We start from the raw sequence: 25,495 nt of genomic DNA, 5'->3' as shown, positions 1-25,495 counted from the left end.
ATTTGGTCATTTTCAAGCCTCTAAAATATTATTTTTCTACAATTTTTGTTTAAGCCTATTAACAAAATATTTGAAACACCCAATATTTGAAAATGACGCAATGAATAAATTAATTTTATATTTATTTATAGAATATTTTATTTACCAAAGTTATCACAAAATTGTTTGTTGAAATATATTGGAAGGAGGAAGGGTAGAGACTATATATATATAGTATTAATGGTACTAGTATCATAAGGTTATTATAAAACAGGAGAAAATCCCATTGGAGTAAATTTCCACTTTATAAATCTTAAACGACAGAGATCGAACCCTATAACCACCCAATCACGTGACCGCCAGCCAGCTCGAGGGAGCTCGCGCGTATTTTTGACATGATTCACGAGAAAGTTCAATCAACGGACGGTTCAGACTGTCACATTTATCTCCCGCCTCTTTTTTCTTATTTCCATCCACGCGGAATTATTTTTAATTTTCCCGCCAAATTGTTTAGCGCGTGAATTTAAGAGTCTCGATTTCAGTCCGGCACGTTCTGCGTCGGCGTTACTTCGAATAGCAGTTGGAAAAATAACGTTATCACCTCTGAAGTGAAAAATGCCCGGAATTAGATTAGGGTCTAATTTAAAATTAGGCTTATCGAATGGATTATAGGAATTACCCATAAATCCTAGTTGAACTTTATAATGAACGAATGGGAAATAGAAAATGAGTCCGAGCGCTAAAATGACGCTGGCGTAGAGATATTCGACTTGCGGGTTTTCTACAATTGGCGCCACCACCAAATAGACACTGACGCATAAAACCAGGATTGGAATAACTAAAGGAACCTGGACAAAAATATACATAGATAAACGTGGTGAAACTTGCCCTTTAAAAAACGATGGAACAAATCGATTTGAAAAGAGGATTATTATTCATTGCCCCGATAATAATATTGAACTTAAGCCTTGGTTCTATAATATTGGACTTAAGCCTTGGTTCTATAATATTGCACTTAAGCCTTGGTTCTATAATATATTGTATAGATTATTCATTGAATGTCGACTGTCGTAGACAGACACTCGGGGGTATTTGGCAGCCTGATAAGAATCGTGATACCTTAAAAGGTCTCGGGCAATCCCGTTTCGTCCATCGCATTACGATCAGAGCCAACATGGTGCCTCCATAGAAAAGCCAAGCCGTAAAACTAAACAAGTCCACCAGTCTCGAGATATTACCCATAATGATCATGATCAGAGAAATCACACCCTATCAAATAAATAAAAAGATTTAATTACAATTCAATCTTAATTCATTGATCCCTCTTAATTTATCAGAAACACCCTGTATTTTTCTTTAAGTATCAGTCTCAAAAATGACTCTTTTTAGCCTTTAGGGGTCAGAGGTTGAAATATTGGGAAAATTAATCAATATTTGCTCTCCTAAAAGATGCTCGATAACTAAACGGGGGGAGGGGGGAGGAAATCTCGCATTCTCTTTCAGTGTTTTTCTTTTCTAGTAAAATCATTAATTTTGAAAAAGGGAGCTATTTAATTAAAAAGTTAATGTCGTTGACGCGTTCTTTCCCCTCTAATAACATCGATTATTTTCTTCTTTACCCTCTTGCTTTAATTAACAAAATGAGACTCGCCTTTGAAAAGCCTTTTCTTGTTTAATTAAGTGTTCTCTTTTAGTCAACGATGTCAAAATCAAATTTACTTTCTTTTTACTTACTTTTTTCTTTATTCTCTTCTATAGCTCTAGTATTACAGACAAAAAGCTTTCCGAGGGGATAACCACTTATGGGCGATAAATAAAATATATTTTTTTTATCTCGTTTCGAAATAATTCCGATAAAATTTTGAAAGCTCGTTGTAACTGCATGGGGAAAAAGATAAATAGCGGGAAAAATATATTGCCGCAATTTTGGAGGGAAAGCGTCGCCCTCTCAAGAGTCTCATGGGGGGGGGGGAAAGGGGGGAATTCCTGAAAGCTGAATCAAACCAACCAAATACCTATATCTCAATATTGTTATCGGATCGCGTTCTCCAAAATTCACGCGCTAGAACAAATTAAATCAAATGGGTTCGGATACTTATATCCGAAATTGATTAATTTGATAGTGAACTTTATGACTGGTAGGGTATAACTGTCCAACCTCTCGATATTTATTATTCGCGCGAAAATGCACGAGCTCCTAAAAGACCAAAAAAAAAGAAAACCAGCCTGCATGGAGGGGTCGGAAACTTATATGAAAATTGAGAGGTTAAACACGAAATTCTATATGAATGGTATACGATAACTATCTTTGCCCTCTTGTAAAGTGGCGGGAATCATAGCTCGAGCGCGTAGTGTCATCTATCTCTTTGACATCATTAATAATATCCAAAGGGAGGATGCCGTATTGATTAAAGAGAACCCCCCCCCCCCCCGATAATATAATACGTACATTGAAGACTAATGAAGGAACGGGTGTGAATTTCCTGACGTGTACAAACGATAGGATATCCAATAGATGACCTTCCCGCGCAGCCGCGAATGATACCCTAAGGGGACAATATGAAATTATTCCTCCGGCTCCGAGTGACTGATTTGGGAGGATCTATAAATTATCTTCACCTTGCTCCCGAGAATGTGGACGCCTGTCCGGCCCCTAATGTCGAGAGTGCCACTGAAACCGGAATAATGAATGAGGCTCCACCAAGTACTCGAGAAGCCCATGTCTATAGGGACAAATATTTGTTTTTATAAATATTTTTAGTTTTACAGTCACTTTAAATTCGTAATTACTGACCAGGGCTACCGCGTCTGACGTCATTAATTCCGAAGGGGACATGACCGTCATATAGGAGACATTGACCAAAACGTAAATAATCGAAACCAAAGGGATTCCAATTAAAATTGACAATGGGAGATTGCTATTTTAAGAAATTAAAGTTAATTAAGATTAAATTATTTTAAATATATTACTTAACTTACACGAAGGGATTTTGCAATTCCTCAGTTACGTAGTTCAAATTATTCCTAAAATAAATGTTAAGAAATTCCATTTAAAATTCATCCCGTAGGATTAACATAGCCCCTGTTGGGTAGCTTCTCCCTGAACACGGGTGTATTGAGGGGTAAACATTTCTACAGGCGCTCATAGAATTAACATGTAAAATGGATCCTCCTGGAAGTTGGCTTCCTTCGAAAGCGTTTTTTGTTAAGATATTTATAACAAATTGAATTTATGAGTTGATTTTAATTAATAATTTAAATAGTCAGACTTTAATTTAAGTATCTTTTCAAAATTAAAAGTTTAATGAGATTAAAAATTAATATTTTCGTATTCTTATAAAAGTTGTTTTAAACCACTTGTAATTTGCACTACTACCAACTCCAACCCCGCCTTTTCTCTTTTATTTATTTATTTATTTTTTATTTACTGCGTTACCTTGGTAACCGCCAACCTCAATTTCAACTTAAATTTACAACGCTATTAAAGGCAGTTTCCGTGCATTTGTTTCTATTTTATAATTTAATGTAAAGTAACTGGTTGTCATGGTAAAATCTCGTGGAGGGAGAAATGACATTATCTCGAGCGACGACAGAATGACTCTAATTAAAACGTAGTTAATTGGGGAAGTTTCTTTCAAGACACGCGCTGACGTCACACGTGCTTTTAGTTGGGTGGGCGTGTGGGTGGCACGGGATCACGAGAAAAGGAAGGATCTTTTTTTTTGCGTCTTAACGTCGACTTAAGGCGCGCGGAAAAGGCTTAGCGCCAAAAAAAAAAAAACTTCAAGGAATCAGGCCGGAAAAACTTACAGTGTTAAGAGAAAAAAAAACTTTTTTATGATTTATAATGGTTGTCAGCTTAGGAACGGTCCAACTAAGATCCCCAAATTTAATTAATTTAGAATTAAGAATAATTTTGCAATTATACTGCATTAGAAGTTGACTAATTTTAGAAGTTATGATTCTTAAGGTTTCATACAAACCTGAAAAACCTGGAAATATCAGAAAAATAAATTGTTCACAACACATTCAAGGAAATTTATTATAATTTTGTCAGTAAAATTCATTGCAAACTCAGGGAAATTTATTATAATTTTAGTAAATTCAGGGGAGAAAGTTCTAAGTATCGGGACATTCAAAGGGATTGATCCAATGTCGTTCCTGCGCACTCTCAGGAACAAAAACGACTACAGCTCCCCCTTAGATTCACCAAAATGGCGCATTTACTTACCAGCCGTCATAGGCCCAAAGCGCGCTGTAAAACGCAGTAGCCATATCCGAAAAAGAGCTAGATGACCCTTTGAAACCGGACGATAAATATAAAGTGTGACCTAAATTTAAATCAATCACAATTAAATATTAATTTCTTTTCATTAATATTCATGTATTTTATATCCAACCTTGGGCGATTTTGACCAATCCTCCAACACAAATAATAACAATGGCCAGTATTTTGGCCAATGTAAAAACATTCTGTATTCTAGCGGCTAGTGGCACGCTATAGCAGTTTATGAACGTAATAATACCTACGAAGGGACGAGAAAACTTAGTCGTAAAAACGCAACACAAATTGCAAACAAAACTATTCTGTTAGTGTTTTTATGACCCCAGACATTAATTTATAGATTCAAACTGAACTTAAGCCTTGGCTATAACGAGGACCAAGCACGAGGGGTCCTTAAACGTGATTTATAAGTCCCCTGGTTGGACCCCCTCCCACCTCCTATTGGTCAGTCTTTGGTGAGAATGGGAAGATGCGAAACAGGTTGAATTATACAGGGAGAAATGAGGTAAAATGGAGTGGAAACGATAATGGGCGCCCTGAGGCAATGAAGCTCTCCCAGCGTACCTTGCGCACGACCCTATCCTTCGGTATAGGCGATTGTTAAGTGCTGCCACGTAGCGCCATTGTATTTGTACGAGAACTAGCTTCTATTTTTAAGACACAGGGGGCCTCATTTACGATTCCGTACTGTAACCTAAACGCTGAGGATACTGGGGGATTTCGGTGCCGTACTATAGGTACAGAGGTAACTTTATAGGTATGGGGGTTTCAACTCCATCCCTATCTCCTCCAAGAATTAAATTACCATCGCATCTAAAAAAGGTATACCCTCTTAATTGTGTTATAAGTGAATACGGTTGACTATAGCATAGCTTGTTATTACCCTTTCAGGGGTAATTTTAGAAAGCCTAGGGGCTCATTTGGCTCTATTCGATTAATAGAGTCTAATTAAAAGGATATGACCTCATTTCTCTCTCTCTCTCTCTCTTTCCTGAATAGAGACAAAGGCTTAGAGAGCTAACCTTTCCTTTTATCTTTTCCTGACCCCCGAACTTCCCTCCTCTCTCCCTAAGTGCGCATTGCCTCCCATAGTAATACTACTAGTCGTTAAATAGTTTGTAGTCAGCGATATTATATTTCCCTATAGCCCTAATTATAACACTTTCAAGGCGCGAATATAAAGGGTGAGAATTACTGTAATTACTTGGATAAATTCAATTGGAGTTATTTAAGGGGGGGGGGAAGAGATACTTTATACCTCGGAGTTTTGGAAAAGGTCAAAGTTTGAATCAATTTAAATACAGGGCGTTTCTGATTAAGGGGGTGTTCTTTGAGTGCACGATTTTGAGTAGAAAACGTAACTTTTATCTCTATTTTGTTTGCCCTAAGGAACATTGTTTTCGAGTTATTATTTGAATGAGTGTTTTAGGGATGACCCCTTAATTAAATTAGAAATCATTGTCTTTTAGTTTTTTAATTAAATTTAAGGGGTCATACGTAAAATACTATAATCAATCTTAACTCGAAAACAGTAACCTTTAGGGCAAAATGGAGATAGAAGTTAAATTTTCGACTCAAAATCGTAGGTCCAAAGAACATCCCCCTTAATTTATGGCACACTTATCAGAAACACCCTGTATAGTTAGGATTTTGATCAAAAGTCACGTGAACACAAGAATTAGGCTTAATTTTTCAAATTTCGAGACAAAAATTAAGGTTGTATTTTGATATAATTTGTATGGTTTTCTTGCAGAGATAAGATTCGGTATTACTTACTTATGGTGATGGCGCTTATCAACTTGACTACGAGAGTATCTGGAGGACATCCGTTGGCCAAGGGTTCGATGACGTATTCGGCCAAGGAAAGAGAAATAATGGCCAACATGGATGGTTTGAGAATGAGAACGCAAACCCAGGAAAAGAGGAAAGCCGGAAGTGGTCCGAAAGCTTCCAGGAAGTAGGAGTATTCGGCGCCCGAACGAGTTATCATCGTTCCTAGTTCCGCGTAACACATGGCTCCTTAAATGTATAAAGACACGAAACCGTCATTGGTGAGTAAATTATTCATTTTGACATTCTCTTCAATCTCCATTTTCAATCTATATATCTTTAATCTTTATGCTCGTGCATTTTTATAAGGGGTTAGACACTCGCGAATACAAAATCAATACGATATGGGTATATATAGTATTAATTAAGGTAAAGTGGGCGACCCCTCTGTAGATAGATTTTTAGCGCGTGCACTTACCGAATAGACTAAGCACTCCACATCCTCCCCAAACGAGGAAGCTACTTCCGACGGATCCGGTTCTTTCCAGAACTCCCTTTGGAGAGACGAAAATTCCACTTCCTGTCCCAAATTATTTACCATATTTATAACATTGCCGGCCTGAATTAGTTAATAGTAGGTTGATTTGCAACGCAATCTTACCTATCATGGTTCCAACAATTAGGGCTATTCCACCAAGAAGCCCAGCTCGTCTCTTCAAAGTGATAACTTCACCTTCCAGCGAATCTTCCATATCGCCATTAACCAATTCAGCAGCTTTGAAAGGCATTTCTGATAACCTACTTGTGACTGAATGGGCATTTGGTAAACGACCAACCAGATTGTCCTCTGAATTCGCCACTGTGTTCAATTGTTTTTTGTTTTTATTATTATTTCTTTAAACCCTTTTTTAGTGTTAGTAAGTTTTTTTCTTGTTGGAAAATCCCTCATCTGCCAAAGGTATATCCCGCCACGCGAGTAAATCCCGCCAAATTGACAGGAGACAATAGTGTACAGGTATAGCCTAACTTATCCCCAGCTTCCCTTCTAACAACAACTGCACGGCCGTGTAGTTACAGCTTAAATCCAGCGGCTTCTCAAAAACGACTGCTCCGAAAAATCTCTTAAGCCTTGGCGAATGTATTTTTAGTCTTTTTTTTTATCCCATTGAGGTATCGGATACTTTCCCTGCCTCCCCCACTTTTTTTTAAATATTTCTTATTTAGAAAAATACTTGTAAATTATTTGTGAATAGTGTTAGACCCCTCACTTTTTTTCAGTATTGTTCTATAGTGGTTTTAGCATTTGGTTGGGTATAGCAGTCACCAAAGGGGGTGGTGTCAAGCTATAAGCCCAAATAACTTCTCAGTAATCACTACGAGGTTCCCTTGGAGTCCCCAAGTATTTTTAGGCAATTGATAGGCCTTTATTTCAATGCATTCTCAAAATGGGATGAACTCCTCCTTTATCTCAGCTGGAGTATTCTTTATATTCAATTCGATTTCACGAGCGGATATTCGATACTTGTTTATTGAAGTCTCGAGATGATATGAATTTTTTCTTTTCGTCTCGCGTGCGCCTTTCTTAAGGATTACTGTCATTTCTTTCCCCGCAAAAAAAAAGAGATCCCCGTATATATATTTTTCAACTTGAATTTGTACCGCTAAGAAAAGGGGGATCTTTACTTTTCCAATTGTATTCGATTAGGCTAGAAATAGGCTTAAAACAATGGTACAAATTAAACTATATAAAGATAGATAAGCCTAACTGTAGCTTTTCTTAAGCCATGGCCGAAACGAAAGTAAGAGTCTGACGTGACTCCTTGTTTCTTTGGGGGGGGGGGGTTAGGGGGAAGGGGCAGAGTATCGTCTGCTAGATTATCATAGTAACGAGAAAAATATATTTTGGATGCGATCCTGAGGGAGAATCGCTCTCTGAATTGGTTTTATGTAAATTTGTATGTAAGCTTGTCTAGCTTGAACCGTATTTCTTATACATTTACTATATGCACGAAAATCAAATTTAAATTTGAAATAGTTTTCCATAATGGATATCATTTATTTACCTTCGTTGTAATAAGTCATCATTGAGCTGGAAGTTAGTCTCATTTTCTTTGATTTTTTCGTTCTGCTCCTGATTCCTGAAATGCATTATGGAAAATTTATTAGCATTTTGATTTTTTTATTCAAATCTTTTATGTTCAAGCGTTGATGGTTTTGTATCCCGCCAAAAAAAAGAGGATGGATAGATTTACTATAGACAATTACATTAAATATTTTGCAGAGAAATAAACGCTCATGCAGTGGCTTGGCTGCCATCTTGGGTTATTTCCAACCCTGTGGTGTTTGATTCTCTACTGGAATTATTGGAAGTAAGGAGTTATGGGGGGTAGAAGGGGGTTGCGCGAGTCATTCAATTATTCGTCTAATTTAAATTTATAGTTTTAGTTTGAGTTTGAAAAATAGACCTAATTTTAATGAGGATAATATTTAAATTTAATGAAAATTAATGGTTAAAATGATTAAATGAAAATAGGTTGAAATTTAAATATGAATTTGCTTACAAAAAATGTTTCTGTTGTGATGGGTTTAAACCCCGCGATTGCTATATATTTCGTTCCATTTTACAACAAATAGGAAACGATTTGATACAAAATGAATATAAATGATTGTTTCTCCCCCCTCTTTTACTCTTTTACTTTTGTCATTTGTCAAGTTCCGTCGTGTACAGGGTGTTTCTGATAGGTCTGTCAGAAATTATGGGTTAGTGTTCTTTGGGAAATCGGTTTTGAGTCGAAAATGTAACTTCTATCTCCATTTTGTTTGCCACAAGGGACACTGTTTTCGAGTTATGATTTGAGTAGTGTTTTAGGGATGACCCCTTAATTAATTAAATTAGAAATCATTGCCTTAATCAGTTTTTTAATTAAATTTAAGGGGTCATCCCTAAAATACTCTGGACAATCTTAACTCGAAAACGGTGACCCTCAGGGCAAAAATAAAGTTACATTTTTGACTCAAAATCGAGCTAAAACATACAGCCCCATAATTTCTGACAAACTTTTCAGAAACACCCTGTATACTATATAGCTCCTTCACTTTTGAATAATAATGCTGTAAGCGAATACTTTATTTTCTGGCAAATGACATCTCTTTAAGGATAGAGAGAGAGAGCTAAAGATTTGTAGAATTTTTGATTCATGTCACCCAAGAGGATTTCATCCCCCCCCCCTTTCTCCAAAGCTTCCCCTGATTTTTCCCCAATGGGTAATACACTTCCGAACGTAAAAGACGGTTGGTTCCATTGGTAAGACCGGAATTGTTTTAGTTTTTTTCCTGCAGCCCCTATGTGCAACTAGCAAGCAAAGATCGACTTTCTTAGATTTAAAGCATGGAGGAGTGAGGGAGATGCAACCCAGAATACCCTGGAGAATTTCTAGTTAGATAATATTTTTTCGTCTCACTAACTGCTACCATATGTATAAATACTACGTATTTTAGAAGCAGAGTTGTAGGCCTATAACACTCCATAATAACACCAACGATAACATTTTCCTTAATTATTCTAGCCCTGATTGTCGTAGGCCTAACCCCAAGACAAGTATAGATAGTTTTCACACATGAAGAATTCATACCATTTACACCAGGAGACCGGGCTACCTGGAGGACAAAATGTAGACGGATTTCTGTCCTCCAGGTAGCCCGGCCTCCTGGTGTAAATGGTATGAATCCTCCATGTATGAAAACTATCTATTTAGTATCGTTGGAAAGAGTAGAAACGTGTTTATCACATACTCAAAGATTTAACATTTATCTATTGTAGAACAAGAGCTGTAAGACCTCAATTGAAATGGAGAAATAGCTTATAGAATTTCGTAGCTTTAACCGATTGATTGGAAATAAAGTGAAGAGCTCTCTCTTTCGAATTAGTCCATGAAATCCCCTTGGAATTTATTCCTCGATCCAATCTCGGTCGCTTCCTATATATTCTCTTTCATTTATTTTTTTTTTCGTACTTTTCATCGCATTCTTTAGGCATCGTCCCTCTTTTTCCTTTTTAGCTAAACTAAAACTACGACACGAAACTATTCCAGGAATTTTCCGTCTTCATTTCGATGTGAATTTCTCGTCAAACTATTTAAAACTCCAAATTAATTTTATTCAATTATCATATTCATAGGATGGTTCAATCATTTTCCTCATAATGCGTTGTGTTTCCATAGCAACGGGAACCTAATTCTAATAAGTCTCCTCGCCCTTTTTCCATTAAATTCAAGAAAGTCACATTAACATAATTAATATTTTTTTGCTCTTTGAGTTTCAAAGAAAATCTTAAGAAAAAGTATTCGAGTGGAATGAAATTTTTTTTAAACCTTTGCACGATCATTAAATATCGTTAAATTTACATGAATATGAGATTCATTTCCTCGTTTGTTCTTTTAACGTCTTTATTATATTTTTTTGCATAATTTTGGGGGGTTTTTGGGGTTTTTTTTAAAGGAGAATAGGGAAGAATTGAAACATTAGAATAATGACTTTGCTCTAGATTAAAGTTTAAGTACATTTTTTTCATCTCTCATCAAAGGCTTTACATTTCCCTGTTTCTTATTGGATCGTGGATTACATCTCATTTAGGCTTCGGTTAACAACCAATCAGCGATAATTTAATCTCAATATCTCATCGGATTTCTTCGTGATTGCCTAAATTTCTTACGTAGGGTTTTTTCCTAGCCCCCTCCCTCCCTTTACCCTGGCCCTGGGGATATAAAAATAAATGCTTATTCGACTGTACGTAACGCGATCTACGTACGCGTCACGTGACAGTGGTCATTGTTACCAAGGCCTATAAAGAAATGGGAGATTTTAATACATCAGAGCCGCGCTCGTGATGATGCTCTGCGCGAGACTTTTTTTATATTATTATTAAGCCCCAACAGTATTTCTTGTCCAAACTTCTACGTTAAAGATTGTATCTCCTTAGCCTTTGGCTACGCTGTAAAGTTCTATAGACGTTAGTTTGTAAATCCTTTTAACAATCTTTCTATCTTGCCCAAGCATCAGCTGGTTTTTTCCCCCAATCTTTTCTTCTTTGGATTACGCGGTGGTTATTCGCGATTCTCCGTTTAATACGGGTTTTTTCTCGCATGGGATTTATGCATATTGGCCGTTCTTTCGGCGCGCGGTTACCGCAGGTGCAAGCTATCCAATCAAATTATGGCTAAGACCTTTCCCCACCAAGCTCTTCTATTGTTTTGTTTTATCAGATGCAAAAAAAAAGAAGATAGAATCCCGTTGGCAACTAGAGCTACTACTACTCGATTGAAATGCTAATATGATCCAAGTTATGGTTTTTAGGTGGTTTGTTGGAATAGTAGTTGGTGTTTTCGATGGTTTGTTAGAATAGTAGTTGGTCTTTTCGATGGTTTGCTAGAATAGTAGTTGGTCTTTTCGATGGTTTGCTAGAATAGTAGTTGGTCGTTTCGATGGTTTGTTAGAATAGTAGTTGGTCTTTTCGAATGTTTGTTGGAATAGTAGTTGGTTTTTTCGACACTTTCGATGTTACGCAGTTGTAATATTCTTTAAGAATGTGGATGATTTTATTTGTAAGGATTTTTCACGATACTTTTAAAACTTTTCGTGAAAATGTGCTTGTTTTTATATATATATGGGTTAAGCGGTATTCTTCCATAGTTTTTCTTTTGGTTTTAGTTTCAGTTCTCGTTCTTATTCTTCGACCCAAATAGATCTAAAGAAAAGTTTTTGCCGAGGGTATATTCACTCTGCCTAAGCGATATACTAAATTCATTTCTTGAAGCTTTACCATAAGCCATACCCACCTTGTCAGTGACATAATTATTAATCGTAACCCATATCCTAGAATCTGAAAGTGATTAGCCCCTCGCTTAGACCACTCCCCTATCTCTCTGTCTCTGTCTATTCTCTCTTTCTCATTTTATGGAGAAAAAAAAAACTAGGTGGACTTTTTTTTCTTTATTTGTTTGTTTGGCTCATCCTAGAAAAAAACCCCAAAAAAAGTCATCTTCACCGACCTCATCTTCTTTTCTTTCTCGAGTGGAAGGACACTTTCCCATCTTCATAGAAATTTTTTTTTTTCTTCTCCAAGATATTAAAAAATAAAATCAACTCAGAAAATATTAATATTTTATAAACAGTTTTTCTGAAAAGTCTGCCATAAATTGAAAGGTGTGTTCTTAGATTCAAACAGAGTTGAAAGTGCACCAAAGAACATGCGCATGCGTTCTACAACATTTATTTCCGGCGATATGGACTCCCCCAATTAATTTATGGTTAACTTATCAGAAAGACCCTGTATAATAAAAACAACACATCGCTTTTGAAATGGATAAATTGAATTAGAATCTAAAGTGTCCAACACCTCGTGTTTAGTAAGCTTACCCCTTTGAATCCCTTTTTGTTCCCGGTCAGATGGTCAAAAGGGTGCCTATTCCAGCTATAAACGAACCCCCCCTATGCTCCATTACAATTCCTCTGGACTATATTAATAGTAGTGAACTTTGACCTCTTAAAGGCTCACACATTTCTTTCGCTCAAAATAGGAGACATTTTGTTAAACGCGAAAAGTACACGTACCATCCAGAACTTAACTTAAAAAGGAACTTTTGTTTGAATACTTATTGTTTATATGTTACTTATATCTGTAGTGATAGCTAAAAGAGAGTAAAAAGCAGATAGGAGATACGTTTTAAATGTTGTTCTATCCTCTCACTAGGGGATTGGGGTTTACTAAACGGATATGACGCGATCAAGCGTGTGGGACTCGTTTCCGCTTCAAGGGAACGATGGCCATGAGGGTCGACCCTGCTGCCTCTTTGGGGAATACTGGCCCGGATAAAATGATGAAGGAGAAATGATGAGAAAGAATCAAACGACTCGATCCTCATCCAAAGTTCCCAACATTCTACAAAACACAGGGGACTTGGGGAGGTCGGACAATTATTTGTTCTCTTCAAGCTTCATTACCATACTCGACCGAAAATGTAATGTTTTGGAAAGTACTTGGCTAAGGACTCAAGGAGTATCCCAATTTTTAATAATTGTTCATAGCTCTCTTTTTTTTTGTTGGGGATGGAGATGTTCTTTGTGAAGGGAAAGCGCTAACCTAGAGCTTAGAGGGTTTTTTTGTGGTTTTTATTAAAATTAATATTGGAAAGATTGCAGTTCTTTAGCGAATTTGACAGACTGCATAATATATAATTTGTAATAAAATTCTTCAAAGCTTATTTTTACTGTTTCGCGCTTTCGAAAACTGGTAATCGTGTTTACGTACGGCTAACCAACTCGAGTAACACCAGTCATACTTACTCTTAGATAACATCTCTTAGGTACGTACACTGAACGCACCTGTATGACGTCGATAAATACAGTAAACCCATGGAATAGCAAGCCGTGATGTGACCCAATAATTTCACCAACACTATAGGGGCCAGCTTCATTAGAACTAGTGGGTTTTGGTTGAGTTACTCAAGGTTGGGTCCGCGAACCCCCATGATATATTCTAGGTTTACCTTTCCTTTAGAATCAGCAACATTAAGATGGTTTTACAAGGTTGACTGGCGACAATACTTAGTCTTTTTCGTGACAACAGATCTCGTTTTTATCCAGGACAGACTATTTCTTTCTCTTTTTTTTTAAGATGAACTCTCTGCAGGGAATGGGGTGAAGTATCCACTTTTTTCCATCTGGATAATGACGCGGAAGATCGGTTGGCCAGTAACCATTCTTAAAATAGTTCGTGCTTAAAGATACATCCATTTGAGGGGGAAAAAGACTAACATTGGCCTATTTTTGGTCTACCGCATTTTTATTCTCTCCCATATTGTTTCAGGTTTATTCTTTCATTGTTCGTATATTTTTATTACTCGCACCGATTGTAAAGGAGAAAAAATAGGTAACATAATTCTTGGCAAGGCCCGTTTGTTTAAAACAAAAGTTTATTAACGCGAAGTTAAGATATATTTGCGTTAAGTTTTTTATTTTCACTCTTTAAAAATCGGCTAGTGATGAAAATGAGTTCCAAAGTTTCTTGTTTGAACTTAATATTACCAATCCTAAAATATCTCATCGCGTTTTTATATTTTTTGAAGTTTCTTTGCCCACGACTTAAGGCCCATTCAGACAACGTTCACGTTTGGTGAAGTCGCTTTGCTCACATAATAAGACACGTGTCAATGCCTACGTAAAAGATTCGTTGCTGGTTTAATTTTGAAAATTGTTCAATTTCTTGGCGCAGTGTTGAGATGGCACCAGCACCACTTCCTTACCGCCTTTTCTTTAGCTATAGCTCACTGGATCACGCCTTACTGACGCGTGATCGAGTGAGGTACGTTTTAGCAGACGATATATGATACGTTTTAGGATACTTGTCGTCTGCTCTGACATCTGAACAGGGAAATGAACGTACCGACGCGAGAGAAACGAAATTAACTTGACGACCGACGGGAACGAAAGATTTTACTTCAGTCTGAAGGGGCCTTTAACCAACTTTATAAAGGATAGATAGTGTTGTTCAAGCGTACTTGTATGATATTGTAGAAACAGGGGCGTAGGACTACCTAATGTTAAATGCCATAAAAAAGAAAATAGTCTTTATACATGAGTATGGATACTACATGGCAAAGAAAAAGAGCCTATACTTTTATACACTAAAATTTGATATATTTTTTTCATGGTTCATCGAAGGCAAAATGTTGACTTAAAAGATTTTGATTCTTTCAAGGCGATTGCGTCATTTTTTTTCTTTTTCTGTTTGCCTTAGTTTTATCTGTAAGGTTAGTCAGGCTTTCTTCCCCCCCCCCCTTTGGCACTGCACCGACTCGACAGTGTTTGCCTTAAATTTTTGTAAGCCTTGGGAATTTTCTGATTAGGTCGTATAGTTGGTTAGAACGTTGAGCCCGAGGGGTTAGTAACTGGGTATAAAATTTCTATGAAACTTTCGGAGTTAAATTCTACCCTAGGTGCCCGTGTAAGCAAAGAGGTTGTAGAGTTGAAGCTTCCTGCTTTGGCAAGGCATTCTGGGAGTCCTCGCGGCTTTTCTTTTTCATTTATTTGTTATATTTTCCTCCTAATATGATCCGGTTAACCGTATTTCAATTTCAATAATTCTTATAGGCTTCGGTTAAAAAGTACAGGTAATTTGAGAGTGACTGTCCCCTCGTCTAAGGATTGGACGATCGTGCTATTGCAGTTAGCCGTACCCTCTTATTTCATTTTTGGCAAGAGGGGTTCCTGCACCCCACCTGGTGGCAGCATCCTTCCAACGCGCTTTACCTATCGGCTTTATGTTTTATGCATTAAATAGAAATGGCGGGATTGGGTGGTGGGGGGGGGCTGCATTTATAAGCCAGCTTAAACGCAAACACAACACCCTCCCCCATCTCTCTCTCTCTCTCTCTCTCTCTCTCTCTCTCCTGAACGTGAATTTTACGCCAAAAAGTTTTATTTTCTTTGAAAATCTCCCTTTAGAAATAGCATTTGAATTTTTAATATATTTTTTTTGGCAAACATTTTATTTAGAAATTTTCTATTTTCTTTTATTTCGTTGAAAAAATTGGGCACTATATATTTTGCCCAATTTTTATTTATTATTTATTTATTTTTTTGGGACTACTTTCTTGGTTTAATTGCTTCTTAAACGGAGTTAGTTTAGGTTAGGTTAAGAATATTTAATTTCAGTGGTAAACTTCGGTGTTTAATTTACTTCTGACAAGGAAAAATGTTTAGTAGGAAGGTATGCTCGTGCGATAAGAAAACTTTTTTTTTCTTTTGATTAAATTTGCTCGCGTTTCAACCGGAATTTACTCCGGTATTAAAGCTATATTCCCAGCAATTTTAACGTATTTCGTAGAATAAACTAAGGGTGAAAAATTGACCAAGAGTTTGCAGCGTTAATCCCCAAAGGGCCATGGTCCAACTAGAAGAGTACTTTCCGTGTATTAATACGTTACTATCTTCATAATGTAACGGTGTACGTCTTGTCTGCGTTAATGAAGTTAATACGGGACTTGGGAAATGTTATTATGTTTGGGTTACCTTGAGTTTTATTAATTTATTAAACGCGAATACTTATGGATGAGTGTGCCTTATTTTTCGTGGGCGCCAGACCAGGCTTTTTCACCTTGGATATAATTTAATAAGTATTTGATTATAAAAATGAAAAACGCAGCCTTCTGGAAAATAAAGGCGGTTTTTTTCTATTCTTTCTTTTTGTTGTTTGGGGGGGGGGGGATATACCATAAATTTGTAATGTACCGTTAAGTTGCTGTGTTTGAATGGCATCTAAAGAGGACTATAATCTGTCCCCCCCCCCTTCCCTGCAGTCTATAATCCGTCTCACCCCAACCTGGTATTAAATGATACCGCCGTGAACTCTAAACTAAAAATTCACCCAAGAAAGTCAGAAAATCTCGCTGGTATTTTTGGCGCCCAGTTTCTCTTAAGCGCGGACCTAAACAAAGGGCATCAAATGCTGGATACTTAAAGAGGATTATTCGCTTATGGTCGTACTCATATTGCAGCTTATCAATAACCGCAAAATTTAAAAAGAAAAAAGATGTTTATAAAAGTTTACGGGGTTGGTAAGGGTCAGTGAAAAACATGGAAAATTCATGGAATTTGAAAGGAAACTCAGCTACATTCATGAACCATTTTGGAAACGAATTGCACCCATCCCCTATTGCGGACTATTGGTATATTTAACGAATTAAAGAGAACAAAGAACAGGCAGGGTATACCCTTCTATCAGAGCGTCTCTTCTGGCGGCAAATTTGTCCTTAAAATATTTGCCTTGATCATTAGGGGTCGGGCCCCCTTATGCGGTTTTGGCGGGAAAGATCCAAAGCTAACTTTGCGGGTTGTGTGGAAGAAAAACGTCGGGAACTCGCTCTGAATGAATATAAGATTGTCTTTGATACAGTAGTCTTGTCACGTTTTGGCGCGGATTTTAGGCGGCAAAGGGGTTCCCCTTTTATTAACATACACATTCTTGGGTTCTATAGGGCGAAGTGGGGGCCCGAGTCCCCAAAGAGATACTTTTAACGAATTCCTCCTTTGAATTGGATGAAGAAAGATTTTTCATTGGGAGTTTTTTGTCTTCCTTCGTCGGTTGTAGAACTTGTAGTTAGAGACGTTAGTGCACTAGACGACAAAATGTTACCGAACATATTCGACTCAAAAACGCTCAAAGAACATGCCCCTTAATTTATAGCAGACTTAACAAAAGCATCACGTGAAAAATAAATTATCAACAGAATGGTAATTTGACTTTTTCCCAAGATTTGAATCAGTTATTTACGTAATTTCACGTTATTCTTTGACGAATGAGAGTATATTCATGTGTGGTACTTATCTGTCTTAAACGTGAATAGAATGAAGTAGCGAGCTTTCTATCTAGAGTTTTCTCACTCAGTCCATCTAGGAAATGAAGCGGTCTTTATAGTAATGTATCAATCAAGACCGTCACTGACCCATTTTCACAATGGTCAGTTTATCCCAAAGGATCGCGGATGGCAATTCCTATATACGACCTTTAACCTTTTTTAACCTTCCAGTTTAAGTAAGGCTAAAGATAATGGCCCTTTCGATTAATTTCGTCTCGTGGCATGACATTTCACGTGCTAAAATAAAAGGGTGTGGGTTACTTTCCATTATTCCTTCATTTAATATAGCGATTATAATATAAATGCGGGTAACCATCCGACCCCTTAGATCTATCGGTAGAAATGTTCACGCGCGCGCCAAGGTTTTAATAATTTTGATAGACGAATTCGATTTATGACGCGAGCCATGCCGTTCTTGACTTCAAAAAAATGTTTCTCCGTATAGGTTAAAGCTAACAATCCAATTTTAGTCGAAAAGGTCCATGTTGAAAGTTTATCGGAGAAGTAAAGTTTTGTCCCAGTTGTATTTTTTTTAGGGATGGATCGTTGAAGCATTCTAGCGAATGAAAAACTAACGAAACAATCTTCTAGACAACCTCCCCTTTTTTCCGTACACTAGCTCGGTAATGGATACAATAGCTCAGTTTCGCCTTGTTTTTACTGCACTCTTTAGTTGAAATGCCCCTACTCTTGATCCCCATTTTTCCAAGCGAATCTTGGCCTCTTTGCTAAGCGCTTCCCAATTTTTATTGGAGTTCTGCCCAAGGCCCAAACTTCTTTTTTTCTTTCTTCTTAGGGGGGCGAGTGTATTGCATTTTTTTTTCTTCTGTGTCCCCTTTCAAGACGTGTTGTGTAAAAGATATATCTCTTAGCTTAGTGTCCTCTCTCTCTCTATTGGGGTCCATCCATGCCCCTGACCCCCGCTCCGGCCTTCCAATTTCGCTAAGGTGTCCATTTCAAAATGAAATGTCAAATAAATACCAGGCCATTAATATGATCGCGGTTAACGGCGTAATAAATCGATACGCGATTTGCCTAATTTGAAAATCATCTTCAGTTCAAGCTGGAAATTTTATCCGTTTCGCAGAGCGTAAATTTGCATTAAAATATGGAGCGGCAGGAAAAACCGTCTGGGTTTGCATTTTTTCTACTTAACGACTCGTATCAAAATTTTTTCCTAAACTTTGAGGAAGATTAAAGCCCGCCAAAAATTACGAGTCTATCCACGTGCGAGAAAGCTAGCACCCTTTCAGCGCGCGCATTTTTACTCTCGAGAAATTTATAAAATTCACGCGCCGAAGTTTTCCCGCTTTTTCTTTTGACTTCACGCGCAATATACCGTATTAAAAAGAGGTCGAACACTTTCCAAAAGTTCTAAATACTTCAATCACTCTTATATAATATTCTTATACGTTGTCCGACCCCATTTTTCTTTTGAACGTGATAGGAGTGGGTCCTCAAAGAACATCTTGACTTAAGTGCATGGAGACTAGGACCAATTTTTTTTTTAATTTCAAGTTATGGGAATATGGCCTCTTATTGATCAACTTTTATTTTTAATGGAAGGAAGAAAGGGAGGGTAGGGTCAATCGAAAACAGATGGAGTTGAATGTTTTGGGGGACATTTTTTTCCAGGGTTGGTTAAAGTCCTCTCATTATCGGGGCATCATCTTTTTTTCTCTCTCTCTCGACAACTTCATCATATTTTTTTTTGTCAATGAATTGATCTTTTTCAAAGAGAGAGAGAGAGGAGTAGTTTAATTAAAAATCCAATTTTCTATATATTTTATCTTAGATGTCAATTATATTTATATGGAAAACCAGAGCTATAGGTCACGTTGTGTCACGTGATTTTTCTAACCAATCCCAAGTCTTAAGAAGCCAAATAACTGGTGAGTGTAAAATAAGTTTCATACCGTTTTGTTGCGTCTTTGTTTTGGGGGTACGCCTTGTTTCTTTGTTTATTTGTTTGTTTTGATGCACGAGTATTGTTTATTTTGCGCGGGAGAAGTGTACATACATCTCATAAATTTTGAAGCGAAACTGGGGGGTGGGCTTTTGTAACACTGCAAACGCGCGAAAACTTAAAAGAATTTATGACCCCATTTTGTAAGTTCATATATTTTCACCGTCCTGAAAGGTTTAGGAAATTGGCGGGAAAGATTATATTAAGGAGCCCGGGAAAGCTTTTAACTACGAGAAATTATCACCGAGCGCGCGACAAACATCAAAGAACGTTATTCGAGTAAGACGTCGCGTTACTTCTAATTAGGGCAGCCCAGCCACCAGCTATGGGCTTTGGTTATTTTCCCCCGGGGGTCTTCCTTAGATTATGCCCTCTAAAAGTTAAAACTACGTGGGATTTTCCCCACTTTTAAAAGCAACGTTCCCAACTAATTTTAGTAAAATTCGAGACTGATTTGCTTAAAATTTTGCAAGGAAAACTTTTTAATAATTCTTAGAAATTTATTCGAAGTTTGTAATAAAAATAATATATTTTAATTGGATTATAAAACCGTGGATTAGTTAGGGAAGTTTGATTCGGGAGTGACATCTTAAAGGTGATAGTGGGATGGAGTGGTAATCCCCGTAGCTATAATGTTGCCTCAGTACCCTCACTTACGACAAATCAACTCGTCCCAGCATCCTTAGCTTCCTGTAAATTTATAATTAATAAACTGGTCCCGAGGACCAGTAGCCCCGCTTCTTGAATTTAAAAACTGGTCCAAGCCATTATAAACTGGTTCAAACATTTAAGCGTGCTATTTCCCAGACTGGTAATGTACTATGGGAAGGACCATTTCGTGTTAGCACTATAAGAGTATCCTTCTCCAGAATCATACTATGCTCCTCTAATTAATGTAAATTTTTTCTTTTTTTAAATAATTCTAATTTGTATCATTCAATTAACGTTATAGAAGTGTAAGCCTAATGCTTTATCATCTCTTTATTCAAACTTGCGCTATAGTGATCTCTCTTTCTCTTTCACGTGAAAATTACAAATTACAATATTAATAAAAGGGAATATAAATATCTTCGAGGGGATACGCACTTATTAAGCATTCAATAGGAAATATGGTAAAGGAATTTAGAATAGGAATGCAGTGAAGAATCTCTCGGTCGATATCGCTGGCGAAATGAAGAGAGAGAAGGAGAGGAGGAGATCGTTTGCGATTGAGAGAGTTACTCTCTTTAACGATCTATTTAATCGTGTCGACGCACCTGTTTATTTCCAATTAATTAAGGAGCTTGCTAAGCCTTGGATACGTTCCCTTTCAAAGCCTAGCTCCTTGAGCTGTATTTCCGCGGAATTGAACTCTAATCCTTCTACGCTCTATTTCCTTTCGCATTCCGAATTCAAAACAGGTAGCGACGGCCATTACGGGGGCATTATTTAAGCTAAGAAGGATTTATCCAAAAGGGTCAAGGGGTTATAAACTTATATCGATTTCCCATATATTTATAAGGAGAAAAAGAAAATAAAACAAAATCAACCTAAATTTAAATAAATTGGTAGTCCAAGGAATTTCCCAAAGGGCTGCCTGCATGCCTGCATGCACGATCTAGGATATACTTTTTAGCTTATTTTCCCCATCCCAAGGTTTATAGGTCACGCCTACTAACCGGTTTTGCATGATTTATATGCTAAGCCTAACCTAAAAACATTCTCATATCAAAATCTCGTTAAAATTTCTTTCTTCTTTTGTATTATATTTTTTTGGGGGGGGGGGGGCTAAAAATATACGCAAGTTTTGAATAAATATATGCGCTTAGATGGGAATATATCGTATATACCAAAATAGGTACAGATCGATTGTGTTTTCAAGGACATACGGTCCTCCGGACATTGTCAATGAGACAAATGCAATTGGATACAATGAACACCCCTTAATTTCTAATTTCCGATCGTATATATTGTATTATATAGTGTTGTATCCAGGGGAAAAACACACTCTATGGTTTTTGTTTCATTTTGAAATTGTACTACGCGAGAAGCCGATTAGGATGTTATTTCAACGTAAACCTTTGATCCTTATAGACAATTTCATTAATCACTTGAAGAGAAACCAACAAACAGGGGTGGGAGGTCGCCATCTTGGGTTATTTCCCTGGTGCCAAGAGACAACGCCAGACGGAGTTCACCCCAGTTCACTACACGTGCTTCTTTGCGAGAGGAAAATAACCCAAGAAGGTCACCTCAATCCCCGCCCATGTGACTTTTGCTTATCTTTTGGAATTAACGGATTTGTCTATATAGTAACTTTAAGCTTTAGTTCAAACTTAAATTGAACATATAGTACAAGAATAACAACGCTATATCCTTATATCCGAAAAGAAATTGTTACTACACAGTGTACAACCTTCTTACCTTCCTTTGGAAAGATAGACTTTTTCAGTGAAAGTATATTATTCCACTAACTCTATAGTCCTCAGGCTTTAAAGGGTTAGTATTGGTAAAGGCGCGTAATCCGACTTCCGGATATTCTTTTAAAATAGCCCTTCTTCTGAATGGAACAGGAAATATATTTTCAAAGGCTTAGCCCACCAATTTCCGGAAGCCAAAAGCGTACCTCTGTTATTCACATACAAACATATAGAGTGAGAGCGAGAGATAGGCGAATTAATTCAATTCACCCCTAGAATATTGTACTAGAATATGTACTAGTAGAAATATCCATTGCTGCTATATATAGAGCATAAATTAAAATACTCGTTAAGCCTTGTTTTAAATTAAATTTCATGTGCTTTAACGAAATTGTGTTTCGTGCGTGGAAAATAGTTAACAAGAAGGCAGGGAGTTACGCGATTGGTCGGAGGTGCAAATTCCAAATTATCTATAAAATCTCAAACAAATTGAATTTTAAAATCATTGGGAGGTTTTTCGTGGACGTTTCATTACGCAGATATGTCTTAAAATTAGTCGAAGAATCGATACAAAAAAATCAACACTCAATTTACCTTTCCACAATCCCTTTGTTTTTTGTATTTTGAAACTCCACGCGCTATAACAAAATAATGTCACGTGATTAATTTAGTGAATACAACGGTCTCTCGTGATGAGGAAGAACACGTTTTTATTATATTATATCACTCAAAAACTAAGGCTAACATCTTATATGGTGAAAGAGACGTCGAAAGAGATAAAAAACAACGTATTGTCCGGAGAAAAATCACTAAACTAACATCAATAGTGTATCTGAGAAAGGAGTAAGAAGTTATTTGGGGGTTGACCCCTTTTCCCCCCGGGACTATTATTTCCCCCAGATTGTTTTTCGATAGCGACACCCCCTGCCAACCCCCCCTTTCCCGCTTTCCATCCTTTTGGTCTCATTAAGACCCAGAGGGGAAAAGAATATGGCTTCCTAGATACTGCAGGCAACTGTCCTTTTTTTATTATTATTAAAGAATGACCATCCATCTACTGCAGGCCCATAAGCGTCGCTTTAGGTTTATCTAAGCCTTTTTTCTGTTCAGATAGAGACGTTAAACTGGTTATTGGGGGAGGGGGGGTGGAAGAGAAACTAGATTTTATCAAAATGACATTTTTGTCAGCGACCGAATATTTCAGATGGACCAACATTTGTCCGAATCCATTATGGACGAGGAAATCACTTTTTTTATCATATTTGCATGGGGGCTTGTAGATTCCCTTTATCAAATACCTCTACATCTACTTACTATCCGAGTTCTGTTGGGCCTTGGCAGCAGTAGCATGCTAGGATAAGGCACCTTCTATTTTATTTATTCATGGCAACTCGATTTAAAAACCATGCAGCTAGAAATCATTGTTCCCTCAAATATCCCATGTTTATTTCTGCTAGGGTTTTCTAGGCTGATATACTCGATAGACACGTAGGTTAATGTGCTAAGTGACTATGATATTGGTAGCCCTGTGTGAAAATGTAAGTTTTTATCAGTTTTTGGGTTTGAAAATTTATTTTTTTTAGTTTTGACAAGTTTGTGATAAAATTTATGGTTTTTATGATGGATTTTGGAACGTATCTTTCTGATACCATATTTCTAATGGTGGTTCTCTCTCTCTCTCTCTGCTTCTGGCAGTATTCGATTATGCGGAAAGATAGCCGCATACTTTTAAAAAGTATCTGGGATTTTTAAAGCGGTGTTTTTTCTTTACGTTTTGTTTTCAGGCCATAGGGTTAATAGCATAAGTTCATAAGATATGTCCCATAAGTTTGTCTCTGGTTACTGAGAGCTTGTCATGAAGTGAAAACGTAGGTGAAACGTCATAGATTCTTGTACAGCGACGCAATAACCCCTGATGAGTGGCTTCACCCTTTAATTTTAGTGTATTGAAAGGTGAAACATTTTTACAGGGGCTCGTAGGTTTAACGTGGGAGTGAAATCCCCTGGAAGTTTGCTTTTCCGTGAGATCGCCTCTGTGACGTGGTAAACAGCTCTGTAGGCGAATAGCGCGTTATTATAAAGTTATACTGTATGTTAATTTAATTTCGACATAGAAATAGTGACCTTTAACTTCAAATATATTAGACCTCAAAAGATTTTTTTATATTTGGTTCATTTACGACATAAGAAGCTTTGAGATGTCTTAAGTTAAAATAAGAATTATCGCAATTGGTCATGTCATAGCTGAGAAACAACATTATAACCTTTGCAGGTCCTCCACCTGGTCCCAAAAAGTCCCTATTTTTCTACAAGGTCCTTAATCTACCTTGAAATCGGTATTTGGTCCTTAAATCGCACTATTTTCAAAAAAAAACCGAAGAAAAAAAGGCATTTATTTAGTAGTTAATCATGGAAAGTTATCTAGAATAATAATAAAAACGAGAACTCTTTGTCAGTCTAAACCAAAATATCAGTAAAAGTCCGAAATAACTTGTTATTTTGTTGAAAACTCGAAAAAAAAGAGTTATGTAATGTTCTTAACTTCACTTAACACTTAAAAACTTGTCATTTTAAGACATATTTATGCATTAAAGATGTCATTTTGTTTTACCAGTTCAGCCCGCCCTTTTTGGTTAATTCTTACTTTCAAAATTTTGGTCCCTATTTTACCTACCCTACTTTTTATCTTTAAAAGTCCCCAATTTATTTTTGAGATTGACCCCACCCCAATTAAAATTTAAATTAAAAAATACATATTATCAACGAAGAATATGGATGTAAATAAATGAAAAAAAAGTTCAATTGTAAGAATGGAATATCTAGCGTGGTGCTTTTAAGCAAATTGAAGTGTGAGATCATTCTAACTGCGCGGAGGAAAATTGAAAAGATTGTTGACATGCAAGTTATCAGAAATGGTCTCTTACCCGAGACGCCTTGCTTCCTTACACGCTTCCTCTTTTTATATTGTTGGTAAGACTTTTTCCTATCCTGTTTCGAATATGTCTCCACAAATTGTATTCCTTGTAAAGGAAGAGCGTGGGCTCCACCGAGATGACTCGCGACTACACTTTACTTCCCAACTGCCTAGCTAGAGATGCCGAGATCTTCTACTTCCCAAAAGAGGAAGAATATTCCCTTCCTCCGTAATTTCTCTCCATCACCGCTAGCTGGCGTATTCATCGCTCCACGCCCCCATCCTTCCCCCCTCCCTCTTCTCTAGCTTTAGTTTCCCTTTCTCGTTTTATAAATGTTAAAATTGCGCCATACATTAATCCTACTAAGATTTAACGTTGTTGCAAATGTAATTTAACAAACCATAGTCAGAATAGTTGTTTTTATGATGCCGTTAGATGCGTAACAATTCATTATATCACACCCTTAAGACGTTTATACTTAGTACCAGAAGTGGTATGAGACTAGAAGTGAAGGGCTCTAGCATTGGTAATAGATCCTGGCACTAGTGAACAAATTTGAGGATTTTATGCCGCTTGCCACGCGCTAAAACTAGAGAGAGAAAAATTGGTCGAGTTCCAAAAACATTTCCCAGCCCCTTCCCCTCAACCTAAAGCCGCAGAACACGGACCCGGCTCCTTGAATCTAGTTCGGCCGTCTACCACCGCGAGCGTCTCACGTTTTGGAGGGAAAAATTCTGAAACCGCCACTAGAGGGCCAACCGTTTGTG

At 37.1% G+C, this 25,495-nt stretch overlaps 2 protein-coding genes across 2 annotated transcripts in view; one reads left to right on the top strand and one right to left on the bottom strand.

Moving 5' to 3' along the window:
- Nucleotides 1–119: 119 nt before the first annotated feature.
- On the bottom strand, nt 120–25,044 carry LOC149650851 (b(0,+)-type amino acid transporter 1-like). Its single transcript, XM_089847503.1, has 14 exons — nt 24,738–25,044; nt 8,098–8,172; nt 6,696–6,893; nt 6,513–6,614; nt 6,041–6,283; nt 4,380–4,505; nt 4,211–4,310; nt 2,959–3,003; nt 2,774–2,897; nt 2,599–2,702; nt 2,429–2,525; nt 1,099–1,248; nt 659–827; nt 120–582 (listed from the first exon to the last, which is right to left on the bottom strand). The coding sequence occupies exons 2-14, from the start codon at nt 8,138–8,140 to the stop codon at nt 518–520; spliced, it is 1,566 nt and encodes a 521-aa protein (XP_089703629.1). The 5' UTR covers nt 8,141–8,172; nt 24,738–25,044; the 3' UTR covers nt 120–517.
- The window catches only part of LOC149650846 (meckelin), a 67,822-nt gene continuing 48,500 nt past the window's right edge, over nt 6,174–25,495 (top strand). The window contains exons 1-2 of the mRNA XM_089847493.1: nt 6,174–6,315; nt 19,244–19,340. Coding sequence (XP_089703619.1) covers nt 6,289–6,315; nt 19,244–19,340 — 124 coding nt within the window. The 5' untranslated portion in view covers nt 6,174–6,288. The remainder of the gene's footprint in view (nt 6,316–19,243; nt 19,341–25,495) is intronic.

This window comes from Phalangium opilio, unplaced genomic scaffold (assembly GCF_054372755.1).
Source record: "Phalangium opilio isolate 3A_F unplaced genomic scaffold, DU_Popi_V2 ptg000082l_1, whole genome shotgun sequence".
Lineage (NCBI taxonomy): Eukaryota > Metazoa > Arthropoda > Arachnida > Opiliones > Phalangiidae > Phalangium > Phalangium opilio.
Note: the sequence above shows the minus strand (reverse complement) of the source record. Positions and strands in the feature narration are given on the sequence as shown.

What these genes read in the sequence shown, in the direction of transcription:
- LOC149650851 (XM_089847503.1), bottom strand. Translation starts at nt 8,140, where the DNA reads ATGAGACTAACTTCCAGCTCAATGATGACTTATTACAACGAAG. An exon ending in GATAAGCGCCATCACCATAA is followed by an intron (nt 4,506 to 6,040) that starts GTAAGTAATACC and finishes GTCCCTTCGTAG; the next exon opens with GTATTATTACGTTCATAAAC. An exon ending in AGTTCAACTAGGATTTATGG is followed by an intron (nt 583 to 658) that starts GTAATTCCTATA and finishes TTTTCACTTCAG; the next exon opens with AGGTGATAACGTTATTTTTC.